This window comes from Chlorocebus sabaeus, chromosome 22 (genome assembly GCF_047675955.1).
Source record: "Chlorocebus sabaeus isolate Y175 chromosome 22, mChlSab1.0.hap1, whole genome shotgun sequence".
In the NCBI taxonomy this organism is placed as follows: domain Eukaryota; kingdom Metazoa; phylum Chordata; class Mammalia; order Primates; family Cercopithecidae; genus Chlorocebus; species Chlorocebus sabaeus.
Window position 1 is genome coordinate 97,457,043 of NC_132925.1, and position 17,010 is coordinate 97,474,052.

At 42.7% G+C, this 17,010-nt stretch overlaps 1 protein-coding gene across 2 annotated transcripts; it reads left to right on the forward strand.

Annotated features, from left to right (window-relative positions):
- Positions 1-2,574: 2,574 nt before the first annotated feature.
- On the forward strand, positions 2,575-15,719 carry LYZL4 (lysozyme like 4). 2 transcript variants are annotated; one of them, XM_007983788.3, is made up of 5 exons: positions 2,575-2,768; positions 5,826-6,056; positions 6,170-6,322; positions 8,392-8,470; positions 15,309-15,719. In XM_007983788.3, the coding sequence occupies exons 2-5, from the start codon at positions 5,918-5,920 to the stop codon at positions 15,376-15,378; spliced, it is 441 nt and encodes a 146-aa protein (XP_007981979.1). In that variant the 5' UTR covers positions 2,575-2,768; positions 5,826-5,917; the 3' UTR covers positions 15,379-15,719. The 2 variants fall into 2 exon arrangements, with proteins under 2 accessions (XP_007981979.1, XP_072865740.1); XM_073009639.1 differs by having other exon boundaries at positions 5,845-6,056.
- Positions 15,720-17,010: the final 1,291 nt, after the last annotated feature.

A 17,010-nucleotide genomic window follows, 5' to 3' on the forward strand; every position in this document is an offset into this window, starting at 1 on the left:
GGGTTTTTGCCTGGAGAGGCCCTTGCACTGTGAGGGCTCCTAGGTCAATTCTTCTGGGAAAGGTAAATGTCATATCAGGAAAGAAGGGCAATTCCCTTCCCTCTGGGAATAAGACCTTTGCTGGAAGTTGTGTGATTGCAGTACAGCTTGCCCAGTCGATTTCGTAGAACAGTTGGTGCTTGTCAATAGGCTCCAGAGCAGATGGCCCATGTGCTAAGGGCCCAGACAGATGGTTGCCTGGAGGCACAGGCCAAAGTGAGAGCATAGAGCTGAGGGGATGTGTCCGTTATCAATTGCTGTGTAACAACCTCCTCACCCCAGACTTACAAAAGTGGCTAAAAGCAAGAAATATTCATCATTGCTTACTAGGCTGAGGGTTAACTGAACACTTCTGTTTGTCTCGACTGGACTTGATTGATCATGGCTGTCATCATTCATGTATCTATGGTCAGCTGGGGGCTGGCCAGCCCAGGGTGATCTTGCATGTGTGGCAGTTAACTGCCATCCACTGTAGCAACAGGGGTGACTGGTGCCACTCCTCTCTTGCAAGATGAGGCCAGGCATGTTCATGTGATGGAGGTAGAGCTCAGGGTGAGCAGAGGCCACCAGGCTTCCTGAGGCCCAGGATCAGCCCCACCTCATTCCACTGTGATCTACTGTCAGAGCAAGACAGGCCAACCCAACCCCTGGGGTGGGGAGTGGATGGCACCCCTTGATGGAAGCAGCTAAGTTACAAAGCCAAGGGGCACGGATACAGAGAAGAGTATAAAATTGTGGCCTTTTTTTTTGTTTTTGCAAACTGTCTACCACTGTGGATGAGAGGAACATTTCTGCTATTATGCCTTCAGAGGTGGGAGTTTCTGCAGATGGAGTGTTTCTCGATTAACTGATTTCTGTGAAAACACCTTGGTTCTCTGCCAACCAGTCTCCAGCTGAGCCAACACTAAAGATTGTTGAGAAAATAGGCTTGTATGGATTTAAGCCTCAGTGTTTATGGCCTGGTTTTAGTTTTTCTTTTGTGATTCTCTACATTATTAATTTTCAATTAATCGACTAATTACCAGTTCTAATTGAGTCAGCCAGAAAGACTACTGTGTTTTCAAAAGGCCAATTTGCCCTCAATCATCTCAATATCTCTTAACTTTTGGAGCTGAAAAGGATCTTAAAGATAACCTAGTCTGATGCCCTCAAGTCACAGATGAAGTTGCCCAGGCACCAAGAGAGGATGTCCTTGACTATGACCCTGTGGTGACTAGAAAACCTAAATAAGGGCTTCTCCTACTATTCCACCTAGAAGGCAGTCCTATGGGGGCCCAGAAGAATGCTGTAGCAGGCAGAATACTGATCTCCCAAAGGTGTCCTAATGAAGCCACGCCCCAAAGAATTAAAGGAACCAATGACTAACAGAAATTCTTGAGTTTGCAGCGTGGCAGGTAAGAAAAGAAACAACTTGCTGAAATATTGAAACTCCCTCTCCTTATGAGATAAAAGAACTGGCTGAAATCAGCTGGAACCAAGATGGCCGACCGGAGTCTAGGCACAACAAGCTTGCTGATACCACAGACTAAATTTCTAACTTTATACTAAAGTTAGTATAAAGCATGCTTTATACTAACTTCCTCCAAAATTGTACAGGAGACCCATGAAATAGTATGAAGAGATAACTGCACATGACCCAGGACTTTTCAGCCCTTCCCTTTCTTCCAACAAATCACCTACTAATTTTAGAATCCACTCCCTAAACTCTTTCTAATAAAAATACTCCATTGCAGGGTGACAGATTTGAGGTTGACATTGCTGTCTCCTTGGAAATCGACAATATATTGACAATATATTTAAAATTAAATATTTATATTTCAATAAAAAGCCTTTTCTCAAACACCCAGTGTCATAGTGTTGGCTTCCAAGGCATTGAATCCCTTTTGTTCAGTAACACTAACCCCTGGAACCTCTGACTATGTTAGTTTGAATGGCAAAAGAGACTTTGCAGATGTGTTTAAGGTTAAAGACTTTGAGAAGCAGAGATAATCCTGGATGGTCCAGCTGGACCAATCTAATCATGAGTCCTTAGACGTAGAAAGGGAGAAAGAAAAGTGGGTCAGAAAGATACAATGACAGAAGAAGAGGCAAGAGAAATTCCAAGTGTGAGAGGGTTTGACTCACCTTTGCTGGCTTTGAAGATAGAGGAAGGCAACAGAGCTAAGAAATGCAGACAGTGCTCAGCAGCTGAGAATGGCCCTTAGCCAACAGCCAGCAAGGAAACAGGGAACTCAGCCCTGCAACAGCAGAAACTTTATTCTGCCAACAACCTCAATGAGCAAGGGAATGAATCTTCTTCTAAAGCCTTTGGAAAGGAGCACGGCCCTGCTGACACCTTAATTTTAGCCCTGTGAGACCCATTTCTGACTTCAGGGCTATAGAACTTTAAGATAATTAATTGTGTTGTTTAAGCCACTAAATTTGTGGTAATGTACTTCAGCAGCAATAGAAAACTAATACAAATGTGATGGTGACAGACCCTCCCTTTTTCAGAGTATCCTGGTGCATAGCAACTGATGTCATAGAAAGGGTTCTAGAAGAGCACGTCATGGAGAACTCTTGGGTGCAGACAAGTGGATGATTAGTGAAGTAGCATCTGAAAAATCCAGGGAACCAAATGTAGGTGGAGCAACTTCCCTGCAACACACGTTGAAGCTGCTGCAGTGGCTGTTCTTCCTCTCCCCTTGGAAAGGCACCAAAAGCTGCCCTTTGGAAGGGCTGGTGGACTGGTAGGCGGGTATATGGTGGGCAGGAGGGTAATGGGCATGACAACACCCAGCTGCAGGAGATGCTCATCAGCAAATTCACTTATTGCTCATTTGATGACAGTTCAGTTGGGAAGAGGAGGTTTTCACTCATTCATTCAACAAAGTTTCATTGAGAACCTACTCTGTATTAGGTTCTGTTCTAAGTTCTGGGGATAATGAAGAGAAAAAAACAGACCAGGTTTCTGCATTCCTGGTGTTTACACTCAGGTATGGGAGAGAGAAAATAAGCAAGTGAACAGATAAATGAACAAAGGAATTGCTGATATTGATTAATGGTATGAAGAAAATAAAGACCGTCTTTTTTGATGGGGCAGTGATCAAGGAATCTTCTTTGAGGTAGCGAGCTCATATGTGGTGGTCAGGGCAGTTATGTTCCAGGTAGAAGGAATGGCTGGTGCAAAGGACCTGAGGGGGAATTAAATTGGCATATTCAAGGAAAAGAAACGTGCAAGGTGACTATGGCAGAGTGAAGGTGATCAAAGGAGAGAGTGATGTGAATTCAGACTGCAGAGGTGCTCAGTGGCTTCATCAGAAAGTCTTGTCAGCCAGGCTGAGGAGTTGGCACCTTATTCAAAGTGCAAGGGGAATCCACTGGAGATTAGTGATGTGACTGGACACATGCTTTATAAAACGTCTTTCCAACTGCTGTGTGGGCAGTGGGTTTAGGGGAGCAGAGAGGAGTATGTAGTAGAGGAGTGTAGTTATAAAACCTCCACCTTAGAGATGATGGTGGTCTGGATTAGGAAGATGGCAGAAAAGAAGATGACGAGTGAATAGGTTCTGGAAGAAGTGTAGATGGCACACCCTGATGAACTGGCTTCTGCGGGAGAGGGGAGGAGAGGACTCAGTATGCCTTCTATGAGTTGAGATGAGGCCTGCCCTTTGGAAGACAGACATTACCAGAAAATGTTCGCTCTGTTGGCAAATGAAACATGCACTGAGAGTCACTTTTTAAAATTATTATACTTTAAGTTCTAGGGTACATGTGCACAACTTACAGGGTTGATACATAGGTATACAAGGGCAGGGGTGCAACCAGAGCTAAGAAAAATGTTCGCAAGTAAGATCTAGTGCTGTGCATATTTAATCCACTCACTCTTCAAATCAACACAATTAAGTACTGTTATAATCTGTGCTTCAGAGGAGGAAACAGAGGAATTGAGAGGTTGAGTAATTTGTCTAAGATCACTAATGGGATCGCTGATATCTCAGCCACTGAGGGGTAAAGCTAGAACTTGGACCCAGGCAATCTGATTCCCAAGTCTGAGCTCTTAAATGCAAGGCCCTCCTAGATACTGTATTTGGTGTACTGGTCATGTCTGCAACTAATCATGGAGCTTGAGAGTTTGAACAAATGTTTGAAAGTATAATTCTTCTAATTCATGAATATACTTATTTCTAACTTTTGCCCAAGTTAGACATTTCTCAACAGGGAGCAATTTTGTCCCATAGGAACATTTTTGTCTGACATAACTTCAGGGCATCTAGCTACTGGCATCTAGAGGCCAGGTGTACTCCTAAACAATTCCAATGCACAGGATGTTCCCTGAACAAAGCATATTCCAGCCCAAGTGCCAAGGCTGAGAACCCCTGGTGTAGGTGTATACAGCCTGGAGGACATGCACCTGCGAATGGTGACAAACAGGAAGGTGCGATGAATTGTCCAGTTGATATATAACGATGGAGTGCTAGGGGCTATGAGGTATTCCAGGAGGAAGATGAGTTCCAATTTCCAGTTGGACATTCTAGTCTGAGGAATGGGATAGAGCACAAAACAGGACAATCACCTGCAGGGTGTCATGGAAAAAATCTGAGAGCAATAGGGGCTCAGAGGGAAAATGGAACTTTTATGGAGGATCCATCAGGGTCCAAGAAGTTGGCACCTGGGGTAAGACCTCAAGATGGAGCAACATTTGAATGGGGAAAGGCATGGTAGGGCCCTGTGCATTCGGAAGAACCATGCATGAGGGCGTGGGTGCCAGAGGAATGGAGTGGAGAGGTGCAGAGGCATCCAGAGAGGGAGCGCCATGAGAATTCCGAGTTTACTGAATAGATTCGTCCTGATAAAGGGTGGATGGGGTAAAGCCAGATCATGGAGGGCTTGGAAACCCAACTGTGGGCTTGCTGTGGTAAGAAGAGGGGATTAGCAGTGTTCTTCAAGTGACATTTTGTACCTGCTTTGGGGACATTTCTCAGTCATGGTAGAAAACACCACCTGCATGAGTTGGCCCAGAGGGTTGGAGATGAGAAGGCTGGGCTATGACTCAGCTTGCTGTGAGGAGGCGGTGGGTTTAGATGGTGACAGCCACCTAAAATGGAGAAGAAATGGAGAAGGCTAAACTCAAGAGTCCATTCTCTGAGTGCCCTCCCCTTCCAAGTGACCCCACTTTTAAAGACAAGGAAGCAGAAGTACTGTGAGGCTAAATCACTTGTCTGTTGTCTGGCTAGTATGTGGCAGGTCTGGGCTTGTCTCATTGCCTGGACAGCAAGGGAAAAACTCAGGGGAGTTTGGTTTATAGAAAATCTAGGGACAAGACTGTGTAAAGGATAAAGACACAACTGGGAATAAGACGCATAAGAGGCGGTAATGGACATAACTCGACAGGTCAGTAGTGGTTCTGCTGGAGTGGTGGGGCCATGATGCTTTTTTTAAAAAAAATTTCTCTTTTCTGTTTTCCAAGATGTATTTAATCACCAAAGTCTACTTTTACAATAAAGGGAAGGAAGGTCTTGAGCATCTGTATCTAATATCAGAGTGAAACGAGTGAGGTACAAACCCAGAAGGAGTCAATGGGTTTTGCTGTATGGAAAGAATTGGGGTTGAGAGGGGGGCCTCAAGAGTGCAATTTCCTTAGAAAATAGGAGGTCAAGAGGAGGAGAAGGGGTGGAGTTTCAGGTGTCCCAGATTTGCAGTGACACGAAGCAGAGAATTAGGATGGGAAGAAGTGTCATGGCTTACCAGGTGAGATTCCTATTTTTCTGATGACACTGAAGTGTGCTCCACCCCCAGCCCCACAGTGCCCTTCTTTCTCTTCAGAGGACCAGTGGCCCTGTGACTCTGCTCACTCATCCGGCCACCGTTGCCCCGAGCTGCCAGGAGCCTGGAGAAGATGAAGGCATCCGTGGTTCTCTCCCTCCTTGCCTACCTGGTGGTTCCAAGTGGTGCTTACATCTTGGGGCGTTGCACAGTGGCTAAGAAACTCCACGATGGAGGCCTGGATTATTTTGAGGGCTATAGCCTTGAGAACTGTGAGTAGGCACCCTTAGTGCTCCCTCCTCTCACCTCCTTGCCCTCCTTTCCTTGGCCAGGCATCCCCAACTCCAGCTGTCCTCAGAGTCACACACCTTCTGTTCCATCTTAGGGGTGTGCCTAGCCTACTTCGAGAGCAAGTTCAACCCCATGGCCATCTACGAGAACACACAAGATGGCTACATTGGCTTTGGCCTCTTTCAGATTCGTGGCAGTGACTGGTGTGGTGACCATGGCAGGAACCGCTGCCACATGTCATGTTCTGGTAAGTCTCTCTTTCCATTCTGTGTGGGGGCACTGGAGGCTGTGATGCTGTATCAGAGGCCTGCCTTCCAGATGGCCAGAGTTTACAAAGTTTACAAAGAAGAGGGCGTGGCAGGAGTCATATCCAGCATGGGTCCCTGGGAGGCTGAGCATTGCACTGCTGAGGGCACAGTGAGATCAGGCTATGCGGAGTCAGGCAGGCTAACCTAGGATGGAGTGATGGAGACCCCTGTTGAAATGGGCAGAGAAGGTGTTGGGAAGTTGAGAGGAGGCTGCAGGCATCAGAGCCTGAAGGCTGGGAGCAGAGGGCTCCAGCTGGCCTGATTTCACCCACGCTCGGCCACCTCTCCCTTTTTTAAGGGGGCAGTTGCTGCCACTTTGAAAGGCAGAACTGGTTACTGGGAGGAGACAGGAGCTGGGCACGCCAAGGGGAGCTTGCCCACTGCTCTTAGGTGGTCCCAAGTACCTGTGATCAAGGGGAGGTGGTTGCCAGGATTCACTCATTGCATGAGCATTTATTGAGCACCTACTAAGTGCCAGGCCTTACAGAGTTGCCATTTTAGTGCTTGTTAACTGCCAGCTACTCTTTTAAGCCCTTTATAAGTATTCATCTAATTAATTCATCTAATCAATCTAATTAAATACCCATGAGGTGGGTACTGTTATCCCCATTCTACAAATGGGGAAACTGAGGCCCAGAGAGGGTAAGTATATGCCCAAAACCACACAGCTGTGTGGTGGTAGAGCTGGGAGGGAGACCTAAGCAGTGTGACTCCTGAGTTGGGGCTAAACCAAGAGGCTACACAGCTGAGCCAGGTCTCCCTCACATCTGAGGCGGTCTTTCTGCCTAAGCACCCCAGCATCCTCCCTAATGAGCAAACCTCCCTCCACGCTGATGGGTGAGAACCATTCCAGAGCCTGTGGCTTCTGAACTGGGTCTTTAGGAGACAGAGTGGAGGGGCTGGAGTGAAGGCCTGCAGCCTTCTCATGTGGCCTGGGGAGTACCTGTCTGTATTGGGCCCCATGATTGACCTTTAGCTCCAGAGAGGAGTAAGAAAGTTCTCTGAATCAAGGAGAGGCAGGACTGCAAAGTAGGAGGAAAAGGCACAGGAACTCTGTGGGAACCTGGTGGGAATCCTAGCTGCTGCCATTAAGAACGACATGAGCTTGTATAAGTCACTTCTAGAGCTCCTCCATCTGTGAAGTGGGGACATTAACAACCACTTAGGGTTTCTGTGAACATAAAATGGAATAATGTATATAAAATGCCAGGCAGGGCCCTTAGTGAATTATAATAATCACAGTCTAGTTGAGGAGACATACACATTAAAAGTGTAAGTTAATAACATTTTAAAATTAATTAAATTCATTTAATTTAAAATTGAAATGATGGTACATCCAGTGTCACCCAGAGCTTCCTGGTAGCCAAGGCAAAAAGGGAAATATGGTAGGCCTGTAATTTGTATTTCATAGGCAGAAATCTATCTATCTATCTATCTATCTATCTATCTATCTATCTATCTATCTATCTATCATCTATCTATCTATCTTATCTCCATCTCTCCAGAATCCAATGGGAGACACATAAAATTATCTGTCTGTAATAGAGGTGGTACTGTGTGTTGTGATAAAAATATGGTGGACTGTATATCCTGAGAAACTCTCCCGTTAGGTAGAATGTAAACAAAGAAAAGAAAAAACAATTCTTTTAAAGTCCCAGACTGAGTTGGCAAGAAAGTAAGAAAAATCCCTAAAAGGGGAACAAGGATACAGATAGGTTAAGTGAAGGGTTAGAACAGATCATGATCCTGGGCATCAGCTGATTCTCTGTAGCCTAATCAATATATTTTAATGGAAAAAATTTTATAAGAATTACAAGTTAAAAAATCAATAGATCTGGTAAAAAGATGACTACATCCTGCTACCTCCTTAGGGTTGTCTAATAAAAATCTAAGGATAGATTTATTATTGGAAGACTCTCTGATGTGAGCACCCTGTACCTTCCCTGATATCACTCTAACTTAGCTGTCACATGGGGGCATGGTATCTTCCATTTTATTTTCCCCACAGCTTTACTGAATCCTAATTTAGAGAAGACAATTAAATGTGCCAAGACCATTGTAAAAGGAAAACAAGGGATGGGAGCATGGTAAGTCGTACATTTTTATGTAGCCTGTATTAACGACTTTCACTCATGATCTCTAATCTGAATATTGGCCAAATCTTGGCTGTTGCGCATCTGCAGTGCCAAACTAAAAGGCTCTGACTCACCAAGGTAAGTAGCAGAAAATCATTGAGTTCTACAACCTCAAGGCCACAGAGGGAAGGAAACAATTATCAGAAATTGCCTTGAATTGTACTTTTTCCCCCAAATCTGGTTTAGGGTTCTATAGAATGCTAGGATGAACATCTTCAAACTAAATCTGTGTTTATTATGATAATCTCTGATTGTTTCTTTCCTATAAGTTCCTACAAGGTTTTTGAATACCTTTACAGTTCTTGATGCATGTTGTGAAATCCAGCAGGCCCGTATTTGTTTAAAGGGTTTAGTAAAATGTAGATTTACTGCATCTTCACCAATCATAAAACTTTTGCGATTTAAAGGTGAATAACTGGCTGGGCATGGTGGCTCACACCTGTAATCCTAGCACTTTGGAAGGCGGAGGCAGTTGGATCACCTGAGGTCAGGAGTTCAAAACCAGCCTGGCCAACATGGCGAAAACTTGTCTCTACTAAAAATACAAAAAAAAAAAGAAAAAAAAAAAAGCTGGGTGTGGTGGTGCGTGCCTGCAGTCCCAGCAACTTGCGAGGCTGAGACAGGAGAATTGCTTGAACCCACGAGGCAGAGGTTGTAGTGAGCCGAGATCGTGCCACTGTACTCCAGCCTGGGCAAAAGAGTGAGACTCAATCTCAAAAAAAATAAAAAATAAAAAAGCGAATAACAATTTTGTCTTACCTTCTTTTGTCTTTTATGATATCCCATTAGGGCATTTTCTTCCATGTTTGTTATATATTACTATTGTTTTGTAATTTTTTTCATCTTTGCTCTTTACCTATTTTAAAATTTAAGTTATATTATTTGAAAGAGCTCTTTATATATTTGGTATATTAACTGATTGTTGTATATTTATTGCCAAAAAGACTGCAACTCTAATTTCCTCTTTAGCCAGATATTTGCTTAGAAAAGTCTAAAACCTACAAGAGTTTGGGCGTATGCCTGACTTCTTTCACCGAGTGTTGCATTTGTTTATGTTTTTGTGTGTGGTTGCAATTCATTCTCATTGCTGTATGGTATTCCATTGTGTGGATTCACCGCAGGTTACTTACTTATTCCTCTATTGGTGGGCATTTGGTAGTTTCTTCATTTTTAGTGCTGCCATGGACAGTCTATACTTATCTTTTGGTGAATGCAAATGTAAAAGGATTTCTATTGTTTTTACCAAGGAATAAAATTGCTAGTCATAGAATAAGTGTATTTTCAGATTTGGCATATTGTGTCAAACAGTTTTCTAAAGAGATTTTTTATCAATGTACACTACCATCAGAAATTATGCATTTCAGTTGCTTCACATTCTCAACCTCGCTTGGTAATTTCCAGTTTATTCTCATAGCTGTGTTGTGGTATTGCATTATGGTTTTACTTTGCATTTTCCTGATGAGGTTTCAAATGTTTATTGGCCCTTTGGTGAAGTGCCTCTTCAAATCTTTTGTCAATTTTCCTATTGTGCTGTCTTTTTCTTATTAATTTGTAGGAGACATTTATATATTCTGGACAAAGTTTTTTGTTGGATATACGTATTGCAACTGTCTTTCATTCTGTGAGTTACCTTTTTATCTTTTTTTTTTTTTTTTTTATAAAAGACATCTAAAAAAAAAAAAAAAGAAAAGAAATGGGGTCTTTCTCCATTACCCTGGCTAGAGTGCAGTGGCGTTATCATAGCTCACTGTAGCCTGGAACTCCTGGGCTCAAGTGATCTTCCTGCCTCAGCCTCCCAACTAGCAAGGACAACAGGCACATGTCACCATGCTTGGCTCTTTTTTTTTTTTTTTTACCCTCTCCAGAGTGTCTTGACAAACAGAAGTTCTTAGTCATAATGTAGTCTAATTTATTATCACTTTCTCTTTATAGTTATTTTAACAAATATCTGCCTATTCCTTGGTCTTGAGGATATTCTCCTTTTTTCCTAAAAGCTTTATTGTTTTATCTTTCACATTTGACTCTGCAATATCCTTTCTTTCTTTTTCTTGCCCTGTTGCATTGGCTAGGATCTCCAGTAACTATTGAATAGAAGTGACAATAGTGGCAACCTTGTCTCATTTCTAGGCTCACAGGTAAAGAAGTTCAATATTGTATCATTACATGTGATGTTTTAAGTATCTGGAGATACTCTTAATCAGATTGTGTTCCTTTTCATCTCTAGTTTGTTAAAGTTTTTTTTTTTTTTTTTTAAATAATGAATGGGTGCTGAATTTTGGTTATTACATTTTATTTACTTTTTTGCAGTTCTGTGTTGGCTTATCCACCTGCCTTAAAAATTCAAACTATTGTCTTTTTTTAGTATCTCTTAACTCCCATGACTTTTCCAAAGATCATATCTGGTGACATCTTATTGAGGATGTCAGTTCTATAAAATTTACTTCTGGATCCTGCAGTACGTTATTTCATAATAAATTCCATTATGATGTGCTGGTAGCGGTGGCTCATGTCTGTAATTCCAGAACTTTGGGAGGCTGAGGTGGGTGGATCACCTGAGGTCAGGAGCTCAAGGCCAGCCTAGCCAACATGGTGAAACCCCATCTCTACTAAAAATATACAAAAATTAGCCAGGCATGGTGGCATGCGTCTGTAATCTGAGCCACTTGGGAGGCTTACATAGGAGAATTGCTTGAACCTGGGAGGCAGAGGTTGCAGTGAGCTGAGATTGTGCCACTGTACTCCAGCCTGGGCAACACAGCGAGACTCTGTCTCAAAAAAAATTAATAAAGAAATTTATTATGATGCCCCCTTTTCTTTTTGTGATATTTCCCCATAGGTCCCATGTTAGCTTTATCTTCTTTACTCTTCCTTGAGTAAGGACAGAGTTACACATATTTAGTATTTGCTAAATGGACAGGTTGTGTGGCTTTTTCTTGTCTCTGTTCACTGTTACTTGGGTTATGGCCAGACCCTTTTCTCCAATGTCTCTCTGGGGGTAGATTGGTGTGCACTTCTCTTGGCCTAGTTTCCAGTTTGGAGATTTTGCTGCTGTGAGTGTCTTTCTGATATGCTGAACCAATAGAGGGCATGAAAATCCTCCATTTCCAGTTTATACTGCTACCATCTCCATCCACGCTGTTTACGATGGCAGGCCTACACTACCCAGTGAACACTGCACCACCACAAACTTCTTTCTTCCCCTACCTTTTCTCCCCCTGTCCCACATTTTATAATTACCTGCCTGGTTGATTCTGGACATTGTAATCTCCAGATAGATCTAGAAAGAATGTCATATTTCCTAAGTTCCAGATGGCACAATTTTTCAGATCTTAGTATTTCTGAAACTAGGCTTTATTTTGTAATCAATGTATTATGCCCCCAAAGCTGTTACTAAATCATTGATGACTCTTAGAATAGAAGATGTCTTACAATAGAGGAAATCCTATAATAATAGCTGCAATTTCTTAACTGATTGCATATATATGCACATCATGATTGAATCCTCACAAATCCCTCTGCAGTGGGCATTCTTATCTTCATTTTCAAAATGAGAAAACCAAGGCATAGAGAAGTAGAATAACCTACTTGTGGTCACAGCAATATGATCAATCCTGGATCTGTGCTATTCCAAGCCTCAGGTCACCAGGCTACTCAAAGAGATGGGGATGGGTGACACAGAAGATCTATGCTTTGGTTATGTAGAAGGCAACCAAAGTATGATTATCCAGTACTCCAGTGAGTCCTAACTCAGGGTTTCTGAGCAGAGTCAGTGTAGGGTGGTGGGGGGAGAAAGGACAGGCCTGCAGGTGGACAAATTTCACTAGTGGAAGCATAGGTGGTGTTCCTTACTATAAATCATGGGCCCTGAAGACAGCAAAGACTTTGTCCAGAATCTGATTCAGAAGGTTATGTCTGTCTCAGAGGCCGAGCCCTTTTGTTGTTGCTTTTTTTGTTTTGTTTTGTTTTCCTGTGTCTTCAAGGTACTTTGGAACTATTAGGTTGGTGCAAAAGTCATCGTGGTTTTTGCCATTAAGAGTAATGGTGGTTTTTGCCATTACTCTTAATGGCAAAAACCGTGATGACTTTTGCACCAATCTAAAAAATTCAACCAGAGATTGTTTTTCCTGCTTCTATATCTCCAGCCTGTAGCTCTGTGCCTGACACATAATGGATGCCCCCATGTGCTTGTTGAAAAATTGAGGCTGCATTTGGGTCCACTACCCTGAAGTCATTCATAACATTTTTATTTTTAAATTTACTATTTATTATCTCTAAAAATGAAAATAAACCCTTTCCCTCTTAGCAGCCTCCTCAAAGTCACCAGTGTTAATATTCTTAGAAATCAGAGAAAAATGTATGCACACATATTTTAAAACACACATGGCTCAAGCCTGTAATCCCAGCACTTTGGGAGGCCGAGACGGGCGGATCACGAGGTCAGGAGATCGAGACCATCCTGGCTAACACAGTGAAACCCTGTCTCTACTAAAAATACAAAAAACTAGCCGGGCGAGGCGGCGGGCGCCTGTAGTCCCAGCTACTCGGGAGGCTGAGACAGGAGAATGGCGGGAACCCGGGAGGCGGAGCTTGCAGTGAGCTGAGATCCGGCCACTGTACTCCAGCCTGGGCAGCAGACCGAGACTCCGTCTCAAAAAAAAAAAAACACACACATGGAATCCCAGTGTCCACACTGAGCTGCTCCTTGCTTTTTCTCATCTATTAATAGAGCTCATGAATCGGCATTATTACTACTTAAAGGTCTCTGTCATTGCTGTAACAGCTGCTAGTGCCCCACTGTATAGATATTGCAGGTAATTCATCTGCCAGTTCTCTAATGATGAAAATTTAGATCGTTTCATTTTTGTTGCTGCTGTTGCTGTTTCAAAATTCTATCATAAGCATCTTGCTTTTAGAACTTTTATGTTCTTTCAGTTGTATCCTCAGAGAAATCCCTTGAAGGGAATTTATTAGACTATTTGGTGCATTTAAACGTTGGAGAGACCAGTTGCTAAACTGCCATTCAGAGAAGGGGCCCCTCCATCAACACTGCACGAAAGGGCCTGTTTCTCCTCAGCTTACCAGTCTGAGGTGTTAAAAACCTGTGTAGTTTTGGAAAATTGAGGTGTGTAAAGTGATATCATTCTGTTTTGCTTTGCATGTTGAAATTACAAAGGAAGTTGAACATGTTTTCATGTGTTTATTGGCTATTTTTCTGTGAACTGTTTACTTATATTCTTAGTCCATTTTTCTATTGGGTTGTTAATGGTTTTTTCCTGCATGTTGGTCTTTTATATGTCTTTTATAAATTAGGCTTATTAGACTTTTTTCATTTTATTTGCGTTAACTAGTTTTTCAGGTTTGTTATCTGTATTTTGATTTTATGGTATTTTTATCCTACAAGAGTTTCAAAGATTCACAAAATCAAATCCCTTGGTTTTTTTCCTTTGTGGCTTCTGGATTTATGTGACATCTCTTTCTTAGAAAGGTCTTTTGTACTACAAAATTGTAAGCCACGTATTACAACAGTGCTGACACACACCACAAATTAAGCCCTATATTAAATTTTTGTTAAATAAATTAAAAATAGAATATGATTTCATGTTTTTAATGCTTAAAATGTTGGCCTTCTTGAAATTTATTTTGGTATAAAAAGTGAGGTGTAGGGATGCAGCTTTATATTTTTTAAATAGCTAGTCATTAATTTCAATACTATTTAATCATTAACCCATTTTCATCACTAATTTAATAGACTGTAATTTTAAAGTGAAAGTTCCCTGATTAATGTTAACCATCTTTGGAGTGTTCAAAATACCTTTCATATATGGTCCAAGTTTTCAATTAATGTGGAAGCTTGGCTGATTCTCTAGAGTAAGCCTTAATGAACTAAAACCATCTTTAGTATATGGCACTGAGTGGAGCTATGCTAAGCCAGGCAGATCAAGGCCTTCTTATTGCTCAGGTTCCCAGTAAAGGGAGCTCTTGTTAAGCTAACAGGCAGCCACATGTTCTCCAAAGCTCAGTTGGTCAGCTCTGGAGGGTTGGGGCAGATAGGAAGGGAGAAGACCCATGGAGACCTGGAAGACCCATGGAGACCTTCCCACTGAGGGATGGGATGACCAAACAGGGTTTCTAATGGCTTACAGCTGGCCTGGGTGACTCCCCACCCTGGAGATAGGGACTGGAGAACCTAAAGCCTGGGTGCTGGCACGGGGACCCAGAACAAGGGAATCACTATTACAAGCACCAGGAAAAAAGGTTAGAGAAACTCAATGCAGCTGACTTAGGTGGGGCTAAAGAATCGGAAGGAATTTTGGAAGGTGAAGAGTGAAGCAGGCACATGGAAAGGTGAAAGAGGCCCTGGCCCAGGGGACAAAGGTTCTATTTGCAGGCCTAGGGTCTGCCAAAGACTCATCACGTGACTTGGAAAGTCACGGAACTTCTCTGAAGCTCACTTCAGAGAAGCAAATGATACTTCCGTTGCAGGGTTGGGGGGGAATTTCACAGTTCGCAGTTCAGCCTCCTCATCTCACCATGTGGGGTTTATGGAATGAGGTGGGGGCTGATGTGTGCACTAGGATGGAGGAAGCACCAGTATTCATGCCAGGATGTGATGGAGACAGCACTGGAGATGCACAGAAGCCTTCATAATGCTGCCCACTGCAGGGGTGGCAAACTCAAAGTCTCTAAGGGGGAAGGCAGGTGTAAATGGCCTGAGTGGGGCTGTGAAGCCCTGGAGACCCTGAGTTCTGACTTGGAGGAGCCCCTCCCTCCTGTTCACTTCTCTCTACAGGCCCACCTGGTCCCGGAACTGCCAGTACTCCGACACCCTGGCGCGGTGGCTGGATGGTTGCAAGCTGTAGCCACCTGCATGCCCCTTGCAGTACTCACCAGTTGCATCTTGTGAATGAAGATACTTTTCTGTTTGCTGCTTCAGTCAGTCCTGTTGATGATCTCACCACTTTAAAAGCTCCAGATGGAAAAGGACAAAAGTTTGCTTCATCCGGGAATGCGGGATGCAGAATAAACCAAACTAGTTACTCAACTTGGGCCAAAGGTCTCTGCTTTGATTATGATTATCTCTATGATCACCATTATTTACTATTATTGTGATTTATTATTATTTAATCTCGGATGGAGGAATTGAAGGAAGGCAATTATCTGAAAAAGAAGATGTGTCCATGAATGTCAATACTAAACAGGAAGAGGAAGAACAGGTACAGTAGAACCAAAGAGGAAAGAAGAGAGGAGGAGAGGCTGGTACAAGCAAGGCCTCCAGCCAAGGCATGTCCACACAGGGACACACAGGGGGAAGGGAGAGACCACAGAATCCTCTTTGCATGTCTATGAAGGGAATCAAATGACAGTTGCTCATTCCTTATAAAAAGTCTCTAAAAATTATAAATAACACATATTTGCACTAGAGAAATTTGGGAAAATACAGAAATGTTAAAAAGGAGAAAATTTTTCCTATAATCCTCAGTACTCAAAGACAATTGCCGTTATGTTTTTGTTGCATTTCCTTCTGGTCTTTTTTCTGCGTAGGGTTTTTATTCTTTTTCAAAAATGCTATGATAATGCTGTAGTTAGAAAGTTTTGCATCTGGCTTTTTAGAAAGAAGGCAAACCAATAAGGTAAGACACTTTTCCCCTACATTTGTTTCAATTTTAAGTAGCAAGGGGTTTATTTTAGAAGCGTAGTGGCTTACAGCTTCTTTCATGGGATGGAGCCTAGGTGTCAGCCTGGGCTTCCTGGACACACCTGCCTGAGATCTGATAGCAGCAGCAGCGAGAGCAGAGGTATCTGCTCAGCAGATCAGGTCACCTAGGGGACCCACACCATCCTGGGGGTTGGAGAACACAGTTCCTCATCTTTCAGTCCTCGTACAGGAAGAAAAGAACCAGAGTGGTATGGAGAGAGCCTGTCAGTCACATGTGCTTTCCATGGTACTGTAGATTCTTCAAGTGAAATTTTAGTGCCAGTGAATATTCCAGTATGACATACCATATTTCGTTTAACTTTTGCTCTACTGTTAGATGTTTTCTTTCCTTCTTTCTTTCTTTCTTTCTTTCTTTCTTTCTTTCTTTCTTTCTTTCTTTCTTTCTTTCTTTCTTTCTCTCTTTCTCTCTTTCTCTCTCTCTTTCTCTCTTTCTCTCTTTCTTTCTTTCTCTTTCTCTCTTTCTCTCTCTTTCTTTCTTTTTCTTTCTTCTTTCTCTCTCTCTTTCTTTCTCTTTTTCTTTCTTTCTTTCTTTTTTTCCTTTTTTTTTTTTTTTTTTTTTTTTTTGAGACAGAGTCTTGCTCTGCCACCCATTGCTGGAGTGCAATGGTGCCATCTCGGCTCACTGCAACCTCAGGCTCCCAGGTTCAAGCAAGTCTCCTGACTCAGCCTCCTGAGTAGCTGGAATTACAGGTGTGCACCAACACCGCCTGGCTAATTTTTGTATTTTTAGTAAAGACGGGGTTTCACCATGTTGGCCAGGGTCGTCTTGAACTCC